General features: G+C 39.4%; 1 protein-coding gene across 1 annotated transcript in view; it reads left to right on the forward strand.

Moving 5' to 3' along the window:
- Positions 1 to 222: 222 nt before the first annotated feature.
- The window catches only part of CHST8 (carbohydrate (N-acetylgalactosamine 4-0) sulfotransferase 8), a 130799-nt gene continuing 107306 nt past the window's right edge, over positions 223 to 23715 (forward strand). The window contains exon 1 of the mRNA XM_010086829.1: positions 223 to 331. Within this exon, the coding sequence (XP_010085131.1) occupies positions 223 to 331 (109 nt within the window). The remainder of the gene's footprint in view (positions 332 to 23715) is intronic.

The following is a 23715-nucleotide window of genomic DNA, read 5'->3' on the forward strand; positions in this document are numbered from 1 at the left end:
TTATTTAGTCTAAACAAGGACTTAAATCTACTAACTGTCTTGAAAAACTAAATGTTCTATATGTTAAGTTGAAGGAGTTTGGTTTTTTACCTCTTGTAGACATACTATGCCAGACTTCCAGATGAGAGGATGAGACTATGAGTGAAGAGTGTCCTGGAGATTCCGTGGAGTTCTTCAGTTCTTTTCCTGGGTCAGAACCAGATTGATCTGAGAACAGCAATTATGAGGCTGACATGTATGTTCTCCTTCATCTTGCTGTTTGGAGCAGCTGGGCTCGTTGTCTTCATACACCTGCAGGATCCAGAAGAAATAATTCATCAGCACACTCCAGGTAAGCATTCCTATTTCTATTTGACTCGCTCGCTCTTTCATGTTCAACATTTGGTACTTATAGCCTTAATGCATTTTACATATTTCACAGAAGTTGCCTCAACAAAGGTATGTAATATTTTAAAAAGGCTATTTTGAAATTAATTTAACCATTTCTTAAAAAAAAAAAAAAAAGGATTTTGCTTAAAAAACACTTCCAAGAACCAATTGACTGATTATGCAAGAATCTTTGCCAAGGTGCACAAGGTCCAGCTCGATAGAGTTAATTTTCTCCTAAAGTTGAGACCAACTTCTGCTATGAGCTATACCACTTTAAATATGAAAAACAGAAATTTTGCCAAAGGTCCAGTTCCTGCAAACACAGGAATCCCTCTGAATCCCCCTTTACCTGGATATGGTATTCAACGTGCCATGGAGATGCGAAAGAAGAGACGCATAAATGAGTCATTCAAGAAACATTAAATGCTTCGGGATGCATTCCTTTAGTGTGCTTAACTTTCATTAAACTTTTCATAACTTTCATTCATACGCATGCCATCTTCCTGTTGCTACTAACTTTAAACCATGAAGAGCCACAAAGACTACATCAATGTGAGAACTAGAAAACTGTGGGCTGAAACAGTGGCTTCTTTTTAAACAAGAGACTTGCAAGAAGTATGAAAAAGCATGAGATCTCCTGATTTACTTACAGCTGCTTTCTCTTTGACTAAGGCTGTAACGAAGGCTGGTTTAAAGCCTAAACAAATGCCAGCACAGTTACTCCAGCTGATAATAATGCCCCTCTGCAGTAAGGTTTGGTCACTGTGTTTGCTCTTATGTGCACTGAAATTCTCCTTTGAGTAAATAAGTGCTTTGTAAAAAGTCTATTTGATTGACATCTTCATTGTACAGTAAACGTAATTGTGTATATTTTAAAATATTACTAACATTTTTAAAGGACCTGAACTCTAACACAGAGAACTCTTAAATAATTAGATTAAGTGCTAATTTCTGTGTCCAGGTTTATTAAGTGTTAATTTCCATGTCACTGAGCAATCTATACTTTAATATGTTTATAATTTAGTCCAGCTGCACACCAATTTTGAAAGCAGCCACTCAGCTGAAGCTATAGAAATAATGAATCATCAGTGCAAAACAGAGAATTAACCAGTCCCTTCAGTGCTTTTGCAATTTATTTTTGTATACTTAGATGCAAAAGAGCTCACAGATTAAAACTGGCTGTACTGGCCACATCCAAATGAAACTGGCCAGTGGATTGGGGCTGAGGGCAAAGACATATGGACAGCAAATGCTGCCAGTACTCTAATGCATCTAAGACTCTGTAACTTTACATTGAAAAGTTAATTCTTTGTGCCTGGAAGAAAAGGAATTTCTAGCGGTGTCTCAAAAACAGTGCAATTTATTCTCCATTTTTTCATTAGTGGTCACTCATCTTGACCTGTCATACATCTGTTCTCTCTGCCACAAACCTCTTGAACACTGACTGCTGATTACAGTACACTGTGAAGTGGTTTTTGAGAGGGATATAACTGTAGAAGGGGATGTCCAAGCACATTTAAATAAAAGCAAGTTTGAACAGAGCTCCTACCCCCAGCAGGGAAACTCAGTCTGTAACGTGCGGTGGGCAGGGTTCTGCACAGCTAAAACACCAACATCCCAACAGTGCTGTTACTGCCAAAGGTGTGTGATCAATCGCTCGATTCTCACTTTCACTTACTATTTATGTTAATAGGAACCAGACTATACCGTTGGGTAAAAGGTGCTCAATATAATTACTTTTATTTCTGTTTGGCTGATTTTCATCTGTGTTAAGTGCTTTCAGCTCCCAGTGGACTCAGAAACTCCTCACATCCCCTACTTCTGAAAATGATACCAGTTATCACTAAAACATATCAGGTGGCTTAAAGGACAGAGGAAGAAATATCCATTCATTTCATTAAAAAGAGAGCTAGGGATGTTTCACCACTAGACAGTCTCCTGTGAAAATCTGTCAATCACAAGCGACACTGGCAAGCTGAGAAGGATCCTTCCCCTTGCTCAGAGGGGTTCTCCTTAAAAGGGCTCATTTCTAATGCAGATCCGATATTGCTGCAATTTGCTTGTCTGATTGCTCCCTCAATGGAATTGAACAAATGCATGTCATTGAGCTGCTTAGCACAACAGATTCTGCCTGGCAAACTTTTATTGGATTAGCCTTTGCTTTTGTGTTTCCCATGTAGTCACTATGTAGCAAAACATATTTGCCAGGTGTTGGAATCCATCAGGAAAGTGGAGAAAAGTCAGTAATGTTCATTTTCCACTGAAAAGCACCATAGGAGAATTTTGCATTGTCCGTAAAGACGTTTTTCAGTGTTAGTACATTCAGTCATCTTTAATTTAAGATAGCACAACTTATGAAACAGGATTAATAAAAATACTTTGGTACTTTAGTTTTATCTGTCTGTTCCGGAAATTATTCTTGATTGTTTTAGCCCCAGCAAGCATGATGGTAAGACCTTGATATACTACTTAAACCAGTATAAAATCCACAGTCATAAAACTTTAAGTAATGCTTACATTATTTTTACTGAGCAAAGTACTCCTGACAGTAGCTGTTTGTGTTGATTTGTTACTATTCATTTATTCTTTCCCTGTGCTTCACATTGCCACCTAATTGTGATGCTGTACTGAGAAAGCAATATCAAAGTAATTTTCCACAACATTAGTTACAATTTTCTTCTGATCTTTCGAGTGAAACAATCCCATCCTGTTGGCTTCTGTGAGCATATAAACCTTGATTACATTTATCTGTTGGAAACCAGTGCTTACGAAGTATCTGTGCCCGGGATAGCGGGTGTAGAGCCTTTTTTGCTGATTGACAAACATGCTGTCTGTGTAGTTTTATTTATATAACACACATCACTCGGAGCAGATATATTTAAGGCAGACAGCCATTTAGGGTGGGCAAAACAGATTTCCCAAGCCAATATATTAAATTCAGTAGATATTCCTCTGGTCATTAAAGAGACAATAACTTCACTTGTGACAGTTGTTTTCTCGGCATCTATGGAGAGTGCTATTACTATGGAGAACGCAGGATAAAGCAGGGGTGTGGGCTGAGAGGTTGTATGAATGATAGTCATACACTGCACAGAAATGCAATGCTCTTCTAATAATCCTCCCTGTGTAATTATATAAAACTTGGCTTCTGCAGTAATCACAACATTATTTTTAAACAGACGCAGTAAAAGATTTGTTTGGGGTAAGTGAAGCACATTTGCACATGGTGCACAAGAAAAAATTAATACAGATATCCCCATCCTAATGCTAATGACTCTTCAGTGTATAAATCTCCTGTCTGTCCTGTATAAATCCTGTGATAGCACATTAAACATGAAAAAACTTTACAGTAACTTCGCTGCTGTGTTTGTCCTGGAACCCGAGAAGCAGCGGGGAAGGGGCCTGTCCAGCCCGGTGGTTACCAGGAGGCTGCTGCAGCATAACGGCGTGTGCCCTCTCTCTTGGGGTTGACAGAGGAAGAGCCGAGAGGGCCAACAAGCATCCCCACAGCCTTGGCCAGGGCCACTGCGGTTTATGAGCACTGACAGCACAGGGAACTTGGATTTGTGAGCGCTGCACCAGGGCCACTGCTTTGGGTTGCACTGGGGACACACTATCTATAGCTGTACTACAATGTCTATAGATGTACTTAAAACCATGTGCTCTATGAACTTTAGTTGGAAGAGATATTCTAAAATGGTATCTGCTTTCCTAATAGGAGATTTTAGCAAATAGAAACCAGAGGAAGTATTCGTATTTCTATACACCTATATTCGTGTAGCAGATTTCTCTCTATATGGTGAATAAGCCCATGGGAAAAAATTATTGGGTTTTTGCCATATGGTTACTGAATTCACAAACCTGTAAGAGTTTTCAGTTAGAACTTTTAAGATTAATATAAATGTACACACACTCCTCTGGGAGCTGGTAGAAGGTGGAAGATAATCTCAAAGGATGTTCTGAAAGCTCCAAAAGGGTGAAAACAGGGGGTAGAATGGAAATGGCTTTGCACTGCGATGGTATCAGAATTTGAAAGTCAAGTATGAATATAACCAAGCCTGGAACTCATCTGACTGAGATTCTGCAGTGATTGCTCTCCTTACCTCATCTACCAATTCCTAATGTAATACTGTCATCTTTTTTCTGCCTTACTAAGGGTGTGATGGGGAGGAGAGGGAGGAAGGAGAGACGACAGAAGGGCTGGCATGCCAATGCTATTGCAAACCTGACGGCACAAGGGAGCCACAGTGCAGAAATCTTACTGTATATTGCAGAAGCCTTAGAGCAAATACCAATATTATAGCTACACTGACATTTTCTTAATTACTGATTCAGAGCACATACACCTTGTTACTCACAAATTACAGTCCTATGCACATCTCCATGTTAGCTGTACATTTCCATAACACTGCCCTAGTGCACAATGTACCACTTGTTTCTCGTACTGGAAACTTTTTATAAATACAATTGAAGATGAACTACCATTGATATATAATTTCAGAAGTAATTTTACAACAATTTGCAACTTACTTCTCCTTATAAACTAGGAGCCATGTAATCTGCTTCTCAACTAACAGCACCAGCAGAAATAACGAACAAAAGAATCCGGTGACCGTAGCGGAGGCGAGTGGGCTCACGGTTAGGCTTTTCAAGCAGAAGTGGCATACAGTTACATGCGTAAGGGTAGCTTCCACCAGCTCAGGAGCGGATGAACCTTCTGCAGTCACATCCTCTGAGTCTTCTTTAGCTGAACTTGCCCCAGCAAAGAACTCCCCTATGTACAGACTAGTTCCCAACAGTCTGCAGTTAGTGGGACAAAAAAACCAAGATCTATTTCCTCGTCTGCCTAGGCAAGGCACTTATAAGGGAAACGTGGTCTTACAAGTCTGATATTCTCTTTTCTGTTGCTTGAAATGTATGTGTTTTATACTGTGAACGTGAACCTGGTTATTTTTTACATTGGAAAGAGGTGCTGGCAATGACTTCATCAGTCTGCTGCTATAGAGGGATCAAATGCTGCCCAGATGGTGACAAAGGAAACCCCACACCACAGTGCCAGTGCAATCCTGTTTGAAGGAAGTACAGTCTAGTGCTGAAAGCAATCATGTGTAAGCTGTTTTATCATGAGTAATATACAGAGATTGTCTCCTACAACACTTTTTCCCTGCTTTCATGACTATGCCATATCCTTGGCAAGTCTTAGGAAAAATGCAGCATTTATTTATGACACGGTATTGAGAGAGTGCCACCTTTTTTTTCTTTCCTTTTTTTTTTTTACAGTTTCTGTTAACATGCTTTAGCAGTTAGAAAGTCAGTACTTCTTCCAGCCTGAAGCCCATCAAAGCAAATACAGCTCTTAAGCCATAGCATCACAGGCCAGCATTTACAGGACCAGTACTTCCTATCGACCATCAGCAAGTGCTTCTCAGGGTCAGAGCACTTCGGTGTTAGACTGTGGAACTGGGATCCAAAGCTGCTGTGGTTTGTTCCTGAGCTGCCCTGCTGCTCATAGATTGTGCTGTATTGTGTTAAATCAGGCAATTCACCTGCTAAGTGTTTCCATTTCCCATTTTACAAGGGTTCTCTGCAGGGAATTCAAGGTACTGCAAGATACAACACCAAAAATGCAAGACCAAAGCATATTAACAGTGAGATTACCACAAAATCTGGTGCATTACTGGCAGCAGTTATAATCCCACTGCAGCGGTGCACACACACATCAGATGACTGAACTCAGATCTCCTGCCCATTTATTTGATGGCATAAAGTCCATGTCATCTAACCCCAATGTATTTATCAGCATAAAACCAGAGTGATGTAGTGCTAAATCACTCACATAGCGCAGCTTCCACTTCCATAAATTTCCCTATCCCCTCTTTCTGTGAGCATTTCTTCTCAGATACTGACTGGTTAAAAAAAAAAAAGGTTTGATATTTCTTTTAAAGCCTACTTTTAAAAACTGTCAGAGATTGACACTTCTTTGTTGTGTCTGGCAAAATAAAAAGTGACCTGCCATCTCAGAGCTGCATTCGTTTATGGTGCTTGGCAACATATCACAGGCAAAACTCAACCGCGCTGTGATATGTCAGAAGACTCTCAGAGTGGCAGCTTTATGAAAGTATATTCCTAGAGAACAAGCTCAGATGCTTCTCAGATTCCCCTGGAAATTTGCAGAGGCATTACAGAAATGTGCAGAAGTTGATCAGCAGACTTTCATTTTACCTCAAAACATTTATTCTAAATATAAGACTATATTGAATTTTTCAAAGAAAATGTGTCAGTACTAGAAAGCCTCCTTCCATATGTCAGCTATCATTCAGTTTGCTTGATTTTTAAAACTTCACACCACACTGAGGAGCCTAGGTAAGTCTGGATTTTCTAAAGTTTATGCCATTTTAAACATGTTTTATAATGTATGTTTCCATTTCTCAAAGTTATTAAACGTTCCCCTAAAAGCTTAACCAAAACTGCCTCTCTCCAGAAATATCATCCTTTTTTCATTTAGTAAACATTAATTTTCTTTTCATGATTCTAGTGGACCTTGAAATTAAAGGTGGCTTTCTTCTCTACTATCGCTGGCTTTGTGTATCAGCATCAAAACTGCCAGTTTTAGCACCACTCAAGAGCACAGAAAGCCCCACAATTCATCTTGCATAGGCCCTACACAAGAGCAACTTCTTGTGGACACCTTTACCATTTTCTCCAAATTAATAATCTGTTTCTGAAAGTGACTGGTTTGGGATCTGTCACCACTTGACATACGCATGGTGATTAACTGATTTTAACGTTATCTGTACAGGCGCTATCCTACAGGATGCTAGCTCATAGCTTCAGTGCAGAAAAGCACTTCAGCATCAACTAAGTGGCTCGACTCTTAGCTCAGCTTCGATGCCTGAAGTGTTCTGCTGCCTGAAGGTCATAATGTTCTGTGTCTTGTAAAATTAAGTCCCATCTTTGTCCCTTGTTGGTCTCAGCCACTTCAGGAGACATATGTGGTGATTAAGGGGAAAAACGCTGCAGTCAGGCGCTTCCTCTGTTGCCACTTCTGCACATCAGGGCAGTTCAGACAAAAACTTTTTTCAGAATCACTATCCACTGGCTGATCATACCTACAGAAATGGAGACTTCCTGCTTTTTAGTTGGAAACGACATCTTTTCTCCTAAAACTCTTTGTAGGCCTGGATAGCTGATGTTTTGTTCTTTGTAGCGCATTAGCCAAGAGATCAGTGTTTACAGACTTCAGGTACCCCTGAACGAGGGAAGTGAACCATGCTGTGCCAGCGGGTATGTATGCCCATGCACCAGCCCAGTTACACAGGCTGGGAGGAAATCAAGGGACATCAAGTCCCTTTGTGGAGCAGTGGGACTGGAACAGCCTCAGAAGGGGAAAAAAAAGCAGGTTGTGAATCAAATTGCTCATCCTTTCAGAAGGTGCCTGTGCCCTGTTCCTCCTCTATTCTAATTCATTTACCTTTCTCCTTCCACTTGGCATAATGACAGGCAGTGTTGAGCTTTCTGTAATGACAGCACAAATAATGCTTCGGACAAACAAAGGTATACTTGGCTTTAAAATTATTTTAGGCTTGAATTAGGAGGAATCTTTGGATGGCCTGCACCCGCTGCAGTCAGAGTGGCTGACGCGGAAGCAGAGGAGACACACAAATACTTATTGTTGTGGCCAGGGGGACAGAAAGCACAAGCCTAAAGAGAGGAAACTGGTCACGTGCCCAGGGGCTATTTGAGAGGGGTTGGAGTGGAGACTCCTTTTCTCAAGCTGTAGGTAGTGCACAACGGCCAAGATCCTACATACCTGTTTCCAGCTTGTTGCATTTTTTTTCACTTGTTTGACTTGACTTTATTTGTTAATAAAGTTCTGCACAGCTTAATGCCCATAAGTCAAACCACAGGAGAAATTATAGACAGCAATCACTGCCGCTCTGCGTGAACTGAATGCAGCTTTAATTGGGTCCTCCTAATTGTTCATGCAGCTGCTAGGAAATACATAATGATGCTTATCTCATACAAGAAAACAAATTCCTCTCACTACTCCACTATAAACAAATGAAAAGGCATGTATTCAAATAGTCACCAAAGTAACTGTATACACCTATAGGTAGATACCATGAATCTTATGCCATAGCAAAGCAGTTCTGTACTCATTGAGACTTTAATGTCATTCACTGTAATTGTTTAAAACTCATTCTAAAGACTTTGGTGAGAACTTAAGCAAGGCTGGGATACCATTCACATGCCCCAAACAAACATCGGCACCTCAGCCACCAAGTTCACTTAGATACTGTGAACAGCCAAGACTAATAGCGGAAACCAGTCAACTGATTTTTTATAAGCTGTTAAATTGAAACCTGCCCCTGCATTCATTTAGCTCAAGAGATGTTATTACCTTGTAAACAGGAGACATCCTTAAATCACTACCTAATTAAAATTCCAATTATTCTGCATTTATGAGCTGCTCACTTTCCTGCTATTGAAGGGAATTAAGTTACGCAAGAATGTACAAAGTCAGGTATTGTTTAACACCTATATATTGATGATGTGTTCAGTGCTGCATGGTAAACCAGCCATGTCACTGTAGTGTATTTCACCAATACCTGCAGAATGCTTCTTGGGATGACTCATATTTCACAGGAGAAAAACAAAATGAACAGACCTTAGCAAACCATTGTAACAATAGTGTTAGGAAAGAAAAGCGTGTAAACAGGAGGAAACTGAAAAAAAGAGATGTGTGCAGCACACAAAGAAGAATGGTAGAAAAGGAGGTCTGAGAAACAAAAGTTGAGATAACTTCTTTTTCTGTTCTTCACATTTGAAATATTGAAAGGAGCTTTGTGGGGTTTTTTGTAGAAAAACATCCAGAGAGACTATCTCTGCTAGATACTTTAAGCATTTTTAAAAAGGAAAATTAAAAAAAAATTAAAACCAAAATGTTTAATTAAATTAGAATGTAACAGAAAATTTACGTAGTTTTATAATTCATGTTAATAGACAATGGGCCCAGAATCAGTATGACTGAAGTTCCCAGGGGTGCTAAAATGGAGATAAGGGAAGTAGTAAGGAAAATGAATATTTACTGCAGTAAATTTACAGTAGTTAACGAACTTATAAAGAACACCTTAAATTTTTAAAAGCACTAAATATTCCTAATGAACGATAATGATCTAATTATATTATACTTCCAAATAAAAATCTTTGAGACATAACATGTTCTTAATATCTACACATTTGCACACCATATTTTTCCTCTTGCTTGTTTCCAGAGATCAAATTATATATTCAGTATATTCTGATTGTTCTCTGCCTTTTCCTCTAAAGGCACTGGGCTCCACTTCTTAATTGGGACCCAGTGGAGATAAGTTCACCACAACATAATTTAATGAACTATGGAAGAGTTACCTTTTACTGCATGAAGCATCAAGCTGCATGACAGAGAAAGAGTATCTCCTAGGTGATGTTTCAGTAGATAATAATTAACTAAGACATCTCCTAAAATAATATCAGCCCCACACAAATGCAGCCCTTTCCCCCCTCTGAAACTGGACAACACATAAAGCAAGTTACTGAGCCAAGGACACAGTTCCTAAAAGGAGTTCTTGTGACACAATTTCCTTCCTCCATGAAATCACAGATCAGAAACTGGAGAACTGCACTACAGACGAGTGAATTTTACTCTTTTCCCCCTTCAACTTCAAAGGCCGAAATGTACTTGATTTACACTTCATTCCGTTTTGGATGTGCCACCACAACAGTCCCTTCCAAGTGAGAGGAAGATTCTCCTTTTTGCTCTGAATAATTCTGAGCAGATCAGCAGAGGGACCATCACCTCAGCACCTCCTGCCTCCTTTACTTTGGGGCTTTGGGGAGAAACTTCTGCAGCATCGGCCTCACTTTATCTTTTTATTATTTACTTATATTTTTGGCTAGGGGAGAAAACTCTTGACTTTTAAAATCTCACGTGACGCAGCTTGGAGAGCAGGACTGAGCCGCCCGCAGCCTCTCTTTCGGGGACATGGCAGACAGCACGCTGCCATCCTTCTTCACCTCCCTCCTCCCAGCCCGCTGCACCCATCCCTGTCCCTACCTTGAGCAGCGAAGGGAACCTTCTGTCCCTTGATCTTTGTATACCGTTGTTGTTTAATGTTAATTAGATTTCAGATTCCTCAGATTAGGGAACATGAGTCAAATGCTGACTCCTGCAGAGTTCAGAAGGGTACGTGTACCCATGGGCGGTTTTACAGCATTCAGCCGCTTTGATCACAGCCCTCCACGCCACCACAAACACACAGTCATTTGATTATAATCAAAGATGTTTCACAAACAATTGCTGAGACAGCATTTCAAGAATTTTGAATATTTTAATATTCATTAGTTAAATGTTTCTGAGTTTCTGTCCTTTTAGCAACCAGCCATTGATGCTGTGAAAGCATTCAAGTGAAGGGCAAGTTGTTAATATTCCAAGAGAAACCCTCTTTGCTCTGAGAGCAGCTCTAATTAGCAAGACAAACCATCTTCCTGTAGTCATTTAGAGAAATCAGAAGCAAGCACAGCAACAGCGGTCTTGATAGCGGCAAAATATTTACCATCTCCTGTCTCGATGGAGAAGGTGCCCAGAGTTAGAGGCTTACCTTGGGAGAAGGCAATTCTGTTTTCTGCCTTTGACTTTGCTCCCTAAACAAAGCACTCATTAGACCTGTTGCATGTAATGACTGCATTTTCTTAGCCTAGTTGTGTGAATCTGTCTCTGTTCTTTTATCTAGCAAGCTGAAACATTCTTTGGCAAGGACTCTCTCCATGCTATTTTAATTCATGGAGATAAGATGTCCCCTCGCCCTTACCAGCAGGCCTTGGTAGCGCCTAATGAGTTCACTGAAGAGTTTAGCCGATTCCTTTTCTCTGCAATGGGTTTAGTAATGGCACAAGTCTCTGGGCAAGACTGGTTCCTGAAGATGACAGGGGGTTTTATCTCTCAGTAGCAGTAAAAGCAGACTGGAAGTCTCTCCATCCTCACAGTGGGCCACTGTGGTGTCAGTGTCAAATACAACCAGACAAGACAGCCCACACCAGCAGGGTTTGCAGAGGTGGTGAAGGTAATACAAGATGTTTCTTCAAATCTGCCTTGTAGGTTATTTACACTGAGAAGAAAACTTTTCTAGTTGTATTCTTCGCATTTCCTAGACTTAATACATTGCAGTTTGTTTTTTAAAAAATTAATGCTCAAAAGCTATTAAGACATTTTGCTGTTAGCATGTTACCCAGGCAAGGCTGTATCATGATGGCCGTGTGGAAATGCCAAATAGCTCGTGTCACTGGCTGGCCCTGATAAATCAGAGTTTAAAACAAATACTGCTCAAGCTTATCTACCAGCGCTACTGCTTTATTCAATCAATACCCGGGGCAGTGCCATCTGATAATGCTCTTTGTAGTCCAGGGAAAGCTTTCTCACCATTCCCACCAGACAGACAGCGAACGCTCTCTATTCTTCAAATAAGTAATTTTAAAAGTGTGGTTTCAACCAAAAATTATATTTTCAAACAAATATATTTGAAATGCAACTTCTGAAAAATTTTATTTCTTAGGAGAAAAAAAAAGAAAAGGTTAAAACACATTCCAAACCAGAACAAAACATTCTGGACGAAACAAAGTGATTCACACTGACAGGTAAGCAACATCGCAGAAAAAAGAAAAACAACAACAAAAAAACCCCAAAAAAAAAAAACCAAACAAAAAAAACCAAACAAACCCACAACGAACCAACCAACCAAAACCCCCCAAAACTCCACAAACCTCAATTTAATTTTTTCCCAATATTTTTTTGTTTAGCTACCAATTCAAAATGTTGACATAGTCTGCTTAAGTAGCATTTCAAAGGAAATCTAATTTTTAAAAAGTAAACCATCACCCTCTTCTAGATGTGGCAGCTTGCTCTCCCTCATGCTCTGTTGAGCTTTCATCTCCACTTTCCATGGTGCAAGCACAATGAATAGGTCTTTTGGGGACCTATCTGATATGAAGTGAGAGATTTTAAAAATGTGACTTATTTTCAGTTCGAGAATTTTATTAAGGTAAAGATATAATCCCTTCCTCAACATTCTAGTCCTAAACAAAATAATTACTGACAAAGAATGTCTTTTTTTCATAAAACATGTATACCAAAAAATACACCCCCAAGCCCAACAGCCATAAACTACATTGCAGGATAACCTACCAACCACTGCACCGCCGCTGAGGAAGCATCTCCCCATCGATGCCTGTTTTCAAAAGCTGAAAGCAAATTCCTGTATACATGCATATACAAAAACTAATGAACTCCAACATACGACTTCAAAATGTTTATCCAAAGCTTTATAGAGAAGCTAATAGTTTTTTAAGTGCCACACAAATTTATGGAACTGAAAAGAGTATTAACATGATATGCTAATGAAATTTGCATTTAATAAGATATATAGCCATTCAAATTCTCTGCACCTTTCTGTCAACACAGCATATTGCAAAAATGAACCATCGAGACCGCAGTTTAATCTGATATAAAATCAAATGATCCATGTTAACAAGACAATTAAATAACTGTTGGAAACTAAAGAAAAATTCTCAGAAGTTCACCAGATATAAACTGGTTTTGAATAATGTGAAAGCATGATTACACAGTGTGCAGTTGTTACTGTGATTAGAATAATGCGGGTAGTAAATTAGATATCAATTTTATTACGAAAAAAGTCTAGCTCAGGTTCTTCAAAAAGAAAGCAAACCTGCAAATTACGTGCTGTTTATGTTAGCCTATTTAAAATCACTGGAGAATGCATTACAAGGAAACTAGCATTTGGAAAGGTCATTTGAAGGTAGTAAAATTGAAAATTATGACAGCTGCTTTTCTGCTGAACATGGCAAACAAAACGATGCACCATATATGTTACATAGAGTTTTGTTAGTGTTTCCCACAACAAAAGATTACCGTGCAACGGGTACAGACCATGGGAATTAAACCTTACGCTTTAAATTCATCGGCTTCTAGCTAGTAATATTGTATACCTCCAGTCTGAAGATGCAGGATAGGGATTTCTCCCCAGCAAAATTAAATTCTAGAGGAAATGCATAAATGGTCTTGCCCTCATAGACACATTTGTCAACTTTACTTTTGCAAAAACAGCCCAGATGTTGCATGCTCAGAGACACTGTGGAGCTGATGTGCGAGCACAGCTTTGGCAGCCCTGTTTCTGCCTCTCCACAAGCACTTTAGTGCAGCACCTGTCAACAAGTCAGAGTGGTTTGTGGACCCCTGGAAGTCCATGGATTGCTTTTAAGGTAACTAAAAGGTCAAAAAAAAAAAAAAAAGAAAAGTAAGAAAAGTAAGCTTACACCCAGCAAACCTCAATATAAAGAGGTCCATACGGCCACAGAATAATTTTAGAGGCTCACACACTTAATGCAACTACTGTTTTAGGGGTGTAATTACCAGAACTGTACCTAAAGCTATGCATTTGGCTTGAACTACAAAACAGATATGATCTCTCCGAAAGGAGATTGAAGTAAAACACAGTCCTTCCTGGGTGTATAATATTAGGAGTGCTCCACACCAGACACAAATAACCACACAGCTGAAAAGTTGCATTATCGCACTGGGCCAGCGCAGGAGCAGTCAGCAGTACCTGTGCCTTCACTTAATGGCCCTTTTTGCAGCCTCACTCAGCTTCAAGGGGAAAAAAAACCCAGCACCAAATTTCTTCAGAAGCCAAACAATGTTAGTTTTGTCTTTATTTGGGGAACTTTTGAGGATGACTCTTCATGTAGCTCTTTTCTTCTCCTCCCTCTAGTCACCCGTAGCGTTTGTCCATCGCCCCAGGAGGGAGCAGTGCTGTGTGCGATTCCTTGGGGGCCAGACACAGAGAAGCAGCACATTAGATACACTCCAGCTGTTCATGGCAACTACATTTAACCCTCCTTGCAAATGTACATCTTTCAGCTCTCTTCTGCTAACATTTATTTATGTATCTAAAACAACAAAAAGGGGAAGATATATCTGGGGAAAGAACCAAAGCTTCAGAATCACCAGTTTGGTTTAAAATTCAACTCCCCCAAAAAAGGATGCAGAAGTAATGCACACAGTCTCTGCTACAGCTGACGGCAACCTCATCTTTTAAGCTGCAGTTGGGTTCAGCACTGTCCCTCTGCCCAGACAACAGTGCAAGTCCTTATGGAAGTGACCATGACTGGACAGGGACAGTATCTAGCAACCCTACAGGCAAGTTAGAGCCTTCCCACTTCAACACCCAAAAGCATCCGTGGTCAATCAGTCTCAGCAGGTTCCAATGACATCTTTACTCTCAATCTTTTGGTGCACTGTGCACACAGATCTTTCTGGGATTGCTTTCTCCGCTCATACACATAAATGGCTAATTTGCTCAATGATTGTGTTAGCTGCTAACGCAGTTGAAGATTCATGTACATAAGTGCTTTAAAAAAAGCTTTAGACAACCTGATTCAAAGACCACTGAAGTCACTAGAAACTTTTCCACTCACTTGCTTTGGGTTGTGTCCCAAGTACTTATCAGTTCCTTCAGCCCCTCTGCTTCAATAGAGTTGAACTCAGCTTACTGAAGATGATACTCTGCTTTTTTCTCATTACTGGTTAAAATTCATATTCACAGTGCAGCACTTTGAATCAGAGGTTTTCCCCAGATGCTTCTGATGCTTATCCTCCTTTGTTAAAGAGAATGCTACTTCACAGAACAGAGCTGGTAGCCTCTATTAAAAATCTACCATGCTGCAAAGAATGATGTTGTCAGACTGATCTTTCTCCAATAGCTTTTGCAGCACTTTTGTTATAAAGATGATAAAGATAACATGGAAGAGAAAGGAACAGATTTAGAGTCTTGGCATAACAAAATACAAAGCATGATAAAGAAGCGTAATACTGATACTCGTAATTGAAAGAGCGACTCAAAGTGTATCCTGGGCTTCGGGGAAGAATAAGGGAAACAAGAATAATGTGGGCTGCTAAAAAAATAAATATTTTTTTGTGAAAAAGGATAACAATAATTTTTGAAGGATTGTTAATTGTTTTGTTTCATTGTTGTAATTGAGATTTAATTGTAGTAACTGGAAAGAACATCAGCCCAAGACAGCACATCTTCAGGAGCCTGAGCCCCCAGCTCACAATCAAGTTAATCCAGGGAATTATTAAGTACAATAAAAGACTGTGAATAGCATGTATATCAAGGGAACAGAGATTCACAGCAGTTATCCTAACTCTGTGAAATAGAAATTATAATGAACAGATTTCAAAATGCATTGATATTGAGAATCCTTAGCAACATTACACTAACTTAACATTATGGTGCAGCCTTTAAGGCCACATTCTGCTCGCGTGGTCAAGGTTTGTATGTAGACTGTTAGTGGCATTTTCCAAAGCAACAACAGCAACAAAAAGTCTCAATCTCCCACCATTAAACTGGTAACTCTATGGGCAGCAGATTTATGCTAGTGCTAAAAGCTTCACAATATTTCAAATACAGAAGAGTTGAAAGTCACGTAAAGAAGAGCTGGTCAAAGATACAGGGGGCAAAGTAAAGATTTATTACACAAACTACACATGCCCAAAGGCAGCTTATGCAAGAATGGAAGGGATTCTTGTAATACAGATCATAATTTTTCATGGAAATCATTCTATGCTCCAACTAAACAGAAAGTACAGGTTGCCCTTAACTCATCTTATTTTGGTTAGATTTCATATTTCTTGGAGTTAGCCCTTTTCCTATTAGAAAGACAGACAAAAACCAACCAAACCATAAGCCCCAAGACAGTAGCTACTGTTAAATAAAAACTGGATTTCCTCATTGCTGAGTAATTGTCACACTCTTCAGCATGCACCAAGCTGCAATACCCAGAGAAGGGCTCTTGGAGCATGGTGACGGGCGGTTTAATGTCTGAATGCGTTACAGCGTGCAGCCCAGGCTCTCTTGCATTCACTCCTGCAAAGTTTCTCTCTCTTTGCTACACCTAATAAACAAGTTCAAAAGGATCAAACCATCGAGTGGATAATGTACCTGGTGGGCTCTCTCCAAGTATCTTTTGTCTTGCTTTCTACCTTTGTAAACAAGTTAAAATGCAGCAGAGAAGAAAATTGCTAGTGACACTTCAGACCTTGCTGTCTTCCCTACATTACCACAAGTCGTAAAAAGCCACTCTGAACAGCACAGAGAAGTAGTTATGCCAATTAAAAGGGCTGGAGTAATAATTCTGAAGTAGCAGGTGTGTAACTTGTTATTTTTAAATAAAGTCTTCTAACACAATTTCTATATTTTCTGTAATTTTTGCACAAAGTATTGTAGCCTGCAGAAGCCTTGTAAACACCTATCATAGCACGTCGCATGTACCAGAGTTGAGGATTAGGTGATCTTATTCCCGTAATAGGATTTGCCTGATAATTGCCACTGAAATGACAGGACCTTCTCTTAATAGGAGTATAGGAATTTGCCGTGGTGGCTCAGATCAGCAGCCCATCTATACATTAAAATATCCTGTCTTTAGCAATGGGCAGTATGATATGATTTAGAGGAAAATGCAAGGTAGTCTGCTATGGAATAAACTATTATCAAGTAAAGTTTCTTCAATATTCTCATTAGCACTCGTATATTTTACGAAGCTCATCTTTCTTTGGCAAAGACCAATCTTTTAAATTTATCTTCATAAAATTCTCTTTCCGTGACACCTGAACAATCTCATAATTCAGAAGACATACAGCATGATGCCTCTCCTTGTTCTTCATTTGAATTTGCAGCATCATGGCTGTGCCCAGAGCAGTTTGTGGTGGTTGCATTGTTAGAACTTCAGGAAGGACAAAGACCAGAAACTGATGAATTCAAACAGAACAGAAAAGTGTGACATGGTGGTGCAAAAAGTGAGGTGCGTAGAGAAGATTCTTTCCTACAGCCTGTTGCTGAAATAAATGAGCTTTGGGATCAGTTCAAGAAACCTTAGAACTCACAGGACAACAGCAATAGTAGCGGAAACTGCAACTGAATTCAGTAGTAACTCCTACTAACAACAGCAGAACCACCTCAAACCTCTAGGCAGGCTGTCAAGGATGTGAGCTACAGCAGCTTCCCCGGGCATACCAGCAGCAAGGGATCCAGAAGGAACAAAGAACCTTCTCTGCTGCACCAGCATGGTCCTGCCCTGTCACCCTCTAATGTGAGAGGAAAGAGGATATTAAGGAGGCAGAGGAATGGAGGTGGGTAATGCAAGATGACAGTCGCTCTGAGTATTTGTCTCTTCAAGGCTCAAGACAATGTCTGCCCATGGGCCAGGTTACAGATCAGTCAGTTCCTGACTTCACTTCAAAGGTGCAATCATTTCATGATTTGGGAATCTTGTTTCTTTATACTCACAAAATCAAGTGATCATTCAAAAAATTTACACCATGACTTTTACATTATTGTTTCTACTGGAAGAATAAGACAAAAACCAGGCTCTGTTTTCTGCTGCAGTATCAGGAAATTATATCGCAATACACTCAAGCTCTTGCAAATAATTAGCCAAACTTCTGCTGCAAATATTGGGCCAAACTTGTATCTTGGGTAATTTAATGGACTTCAGTACCATTAGGCAAGGGGTGATCTGTTCCAACACGTTTAGCACCTGTGGATAATTTGCTCTGGTTTAGAGCTTCTTCCTTGCATTGTTCTAGCTCAAAATCCTCTTGCAGTACAATTGCTATATACTAGCTTATGCTGATGCATCCACTTTTTCTGGCTTAACTCAAGAAAACTGAAAATGCACAAACTGCCAGGGAAATGAATTTATTCAATAAGCCCTGCACTGTCAACTCTTACTAATTCTGTAATGCTGGAATAAACAAAGTCACAAATTATGCTTGGCTTTCTAGCCATCAATAAAACCCTATAAATCTGTAAGGACTCATGAATTTCACTGTACAAAAACTGTTATTAAGGCAACTTTTAACTTGGAAAATTCAAATTGCATTTTAACCAAACAACAAATGAAGCTAGTATGTATTGACTGCATTAACAATTCATAAATGCACAGAAAAGAAATAAACAGTCTTTATAGTGCTGCCATGTCTTTGAGGCATTGATTAAACTCTGTAGGTGCTGGTCTGCCCCTTTAGCAGCTATTCAGTAAGTCCAGTGTTTGTCCATCGGTGTCTTTTGTCATTGGTCTGACTGTCCTGCCCCTGCTCAGGTTGGCAGCTATTTAAAAAAAATGAACTGTCACCATGGGATAATCAATTAATCAAGCATGAATTGCTTGACTGAGTCTTCTAATGAATGTTAACATGTAAACACGTGTCAGACACTTTGCAGACCAGAGGGTTTGTGTGGTTCTATTCGTGTCTGGGAAGCTGACTGGCAGCAAAGCCATAGTGCAGACCTATCTCGTTGTGTTCATAATGCACATCGCTTACAAGTATTTCTTTAAAATAGATCAGCTACAACCGTAATGATTTTATTAATTTTACAATCTTTTCCCTGTCTATGGAAATTGAGGTGAATCTTCGCAGGAAGTAGTCAGTACCCTACAGGAGTGAGGCGAGTATACATCATGTCACGCCCTGGTGTGAAAGGTTAATACATTTTCATGAGCCATTACCTCCGCTCACACACAAGAACAATTTACATCCAAACCCTATAATTACAGTACTGCTTAGCAACACCCCCAAAAATTCTATTGCTACTTCAGTGAAAAGCCTCATTCTTAGGGAATATATTTGTCAAATTAATAGTAAAACTATGCAACAGTTCTCTGTGAAGATGTACATTTTAATTATTTGTATAAATACAGTGGCTTAAATCACTGTGGCTATTCTTAGCAGAAGAGTGGAAGGTACTATTTCAGGAAGCAGTATTCATTGTCTGATAAGCTATATGGGATGCTGAGGCAAGCTAGAGTATTTTGTTCCCTAAACTTATTCTTGAACCTTTAAATAAATTATTATCTAAACTAGTGGACAGAATGGGTTAAAGAGTTTTTTAGACAAACAAAAGCATTTTATTTCTAAGGTAACTGGATTTCAGCAAACAAACACTAGATTTTGTCCCCCAGAAGTTTTGTTTCTTTTTATTTTCCACTGAAACTTCCAACAAAACCCACAAAAGAAAAAAAATACATTATTTTTCTACATTCTATGATTCTATGATTCTACATACAAATACCATACGAATGCCATTTTAATTATAATAATTCTTATTTAGCAAAGTCCGTTTATGAAAACGGCATACAGTTTTGTGGACTCAGGCGCATAGCGCTCTTTCAAGTACTAAGGGCTCAAGAAATACTGCATAATACTGCATTAATACATGGGGATAAAAGCAAGGGTGCTTATAGATATGGACATTCACAACCTAATTTAATAACTCTGAAGATCTCTAACTATAGAAGTGGCCATAGAGGCAAGTTTACATATCCACGTGCTTGATAAATTGGAGGGGAAATGTATATGCAGTCTACTACAATTTTAAAAATAATAATTAAAAAATCTTTGTTTCTACCCCTTGTAACCCTACAATTGTTCATTAGTGACCAAATATTTTCAGTGTACTTTTGTGAAAGTAACATATTTTGCAAGAATAGATCTGAGGTCAAGACTGGAATTCAGTTTAGGAAATTAATCCCAATGAGATGCATGTTTCTTTTGGCAAAAGAAAAATTTCATGAATTTTCAGTTTCAATGCAAAGTCAGACAACTGTTTACAAAACTGTTATGGATGAAGAAATAACTTTTTTCTCCAGGTTATAACAAGTCCAACTCAGTTTCTCCACCTGCTTCACCCTCCTAGATAGACCATTTTTTTGCCAGGGTTAGCTGCTTGAACCAGCCCAGTTCCTGGTTGCAGAATAATGCAACAGAGCCAAGGCAGGTTAGTTTAAACTTGCCTTAATTTAAGCTTTGAGATGACATTACCAATTTAACATGGAAGCCTGACACAATCAAACAAAAATAAATGGATAAAGGGTAGAGGCATCTTAAAATGCCACAGTCTCTACTTATTATCTGGCAACTCACGCACCTTCCAGCGGCTTTAGAGATAAAACACTGCAGTGAGTACAAGGATGACTCTGTTCTGAAATGAAGCTATATGTTCTTTTATGCCTCCCAAATCACACAGTGTTATTAATCTAATATAAAAAGCATCAAAGAGTGAAAATGGCATCTGAGACAGTGCATATCACACTATAAACATGCTTTTAAAAGCATGAGTTTAGCACTGAAAATATGCTTCCCGTTATTTTAATGCTGTTACCCTGTATGTTTCTGGTTTTGCTACATTACTGTAATAGAATATTTACTTACAAATACATTCTTACATTCATTGCAAACACCTGAAATCAGTTTCCAGAATGAGATTAAATTTATAAACCTTGGGTTTTATCAACTTCCAGGTTTCCAAAGCTTGATATCAGAGCAGCCAATGTACAGCTATTTTGTTTTAATCAAAATTGATTTTTTAATATTATTGTCACTTCTCTTGATTTGCTGGAACCGCATGAGTGATAGGGCAGAGCAGCATGTTTCATTCATAACTTAGATTACAGTTTCTAACGTAAGTGCTTGTTCTGAATATCCATGAAATTAAAATGTATGTGAAGTACTATTCTCTCAAGAGAGAGAAATGCCTTTGGAGGAGAGGCAAGCAAGAAAGTCCCACCCAGGCTGCATAAAATGTTCTCTACCTGTGCCCTCTCGAGTGTGTTCTTCAGAAGAAAATGAAAAAGAGAAAGGAGGCGTACGAGCGTAACAAAAACGTATCAGTTAACACAGCTATCAAGTTTAGTTTGCTTAACGTCATGGACTCTGATTCCTGTTTATGCTTTTCCACTGTAATTTATAACCTGGGAAAGTCCATGTAAATTGCTAGAAAGTATAGAGGGGTGTTAATGTAACCAAAAAAAAGGCTCACTATTCTACAGTATCGTTCAGGTTTTGTTCTCAAGCTCATTTAAATTTGCAATATCTGTACAGCTGGGGAAAAAAAATTAAAAAAAGAAAACATAAAGGCAAATTGCAGCAAATAAATTAAATCAGTGACTTCAATGGAACCACACCGCTGTACACTAGCACATAATTTAGTCCACTGCCTCTCTCAGATGCTCTAACCAGGCATCACCGCACACGATCTCCTATCCCATCAAGGTTTCACTCGTTTCCAAGCAGCCCGTAGACTGAACAGACGTATTCAGCAAACCCAGTTCAGCAGTAGGTTTTAATGAAAGATGACCAGATTAAATGTGCACGGAAACTATGTTGCATATACTCTAGATGAGCGATTCCAACATCACCCTTAAAGCATCAACCCACCAGGAGCTGCCTGGGCGGTTATTGCTTGTCAGCCTCCTGCATTTTCATATCCAACAAATACTTGAGTTAGGGGAAGCTGTGAGGTGTATTTCAGATGGTTTCAAATCTATTTCCATACTTTCTAAAGTGCTTTATCCCCAGCACATCTATGATTATCTAACACCAGATTGCAGGGATCTTTTTGGAAAGATTTTGCCTGAAGCATTGATTTTGCAAACGCAGTCATACTTGCTAAATCTTAATCATGTGCCTGCTCCTGTGGAAATCAGTGACTCAATGTGAATATTTCCTTTATACTTAACACACTACGGAGTGATATAAAAAGGATAGAAAAGCATCTCTGTGTAAACAGACTAGGGATTGTGAGAAACTGAAGCAAAGAAACACCTACGCTTCTCCCTCCCTCACTGCAAAAGTTTTTTCTCTCTCTCTTGTGGTATTGGTGTATATTTCAGCTTCTACTCTTCTAAAGCTCTTTTTAATTCAGTGTTTTCATTTAAAAACACTGTCTGAAGATATAAATAACCTATAGCATGAATATTTTGAAGGCTATTGAACTCACTGTATCAATTTACAGGATTTTAAAATTCTTTTGTATTTATTTGGTTAATCTTAACATAGTTGAGGGTTTTTTTTTCCTATAGTCATCTCTATTATTAATATGAGGGCGGAACACATTTCATGAAAAATAAAATAAGAACTACTCACATGCAGGAGCAAGGGGTTTGGGAGAAATCATGTTTAAAATATGACAACTAGAAATATTTATTATTATTAGTAGCAGTATTAGTAGCAGTACTAGTATTAGAACCACCTTTTCATAAGGCTAATATTTATTATTATTACTGTTTTTCTTATTAAAAGCACCTTCCCCCAAGGCTAACTTGAGCTCTGCCATGGAGCACAGTTTGCTCAGGCCTTGAGCACAGAGAAAAGCGCCGGTGCTTCACGGCACACTGAGCTGGCGAGCGGGAAGGTCAGACTTAGCGGCCCCCCAGAGCACGGGGCAGCACGATGCAGGAAGGATGCACAGACGGGACCAGTCCTACAGATTTGAGATTCCCCTGCTGCTGCTGCCTAAAAAACATGATTTGTCAAGGAGCAAGGATTGGACATCAAGGGAAAATGGGAGCCCAGCCTGTCAGGATGGCCAGCTACAACGATGCCAGTAGCAATTGCGGTGGAATACTGTCCCTCCAGCCACAGCCCAGTGGCTCACAGTGGCTTAGGCAGGCAGCAATATCCCCAGACTCCAGCAGCATGCCAGACTTTAATGGCAACTTTCTACTGCTGCTCTTTGAAATAAATACAGCATGATCCTTAATCCTAGCAGTGGCTTAGCTGTGTTTTTTCACTACCTACAGCTTACAGGATCAAGCCCTGAGTTGTTAAACTATCCAAGAAAAAAAATATGTTTCATGATTTTCCTATCTTCAAGCTTTGCAAAAGGCCTATTGGTGATAAAGACAGTGAATAATCATATTTGTTCTGCAATTAACTGGCCAAATAATAAATAAAATGTTAGCTGAAGTGGATCAACTCAAAATGTTTATGCTGCTACTGAATGCCACGATGTCCACCTAAATACAGCTGGGTAGATCAGTTGGGAGACAGAATTCACCTCAATTTCAGAGTTGTAAGTACAGGCTGACACGGCATGCACCTGGTTAATCCACAGAAACCAGCAAAATACACAGGAAAAGGAGAGTCTGAAACCCCTCAGCAGCATGGTAGCGCTGACTCAGGTCTGAAGTTGGTACTGCTGACGCTCATCTTGAACAGTAATTATTTAACCTTTTACTGGGAGGGTATGTCATGGAAAGCAATAGATTGAATTCAATTTTCATTAAGAAATGCAAGATTCCTGCCCAGCTGGTGATGCACACAGCACTGCAACTACCACTTTCCTCATACACGCTCATCCCCACCCAGTTAGGGATTGAGCCAGTTGCCTTCCTCATATAGCTGCTTACACGGGAACGTATTTCGGGATGCTGTTTAGTGGAGCAGGCATTCCT

Source organism: Pterocles gutturalis, unplaced genomic scaffold (genome assembly GCF_000699245.1).
Source record: "Pterocles gutturalis isolate BGI_N339 unplaced genomic scaffold, ASM69924v1 scaffold22946, whole genome shotgun sequence".
In the NCBI taxonomy this organism is placed as follows: Eukaryota; Metazoa; Chordata; class Aves; order Pterocliformes; family Pteroclidae; genus Pterocles; species Pterocles gutturalis.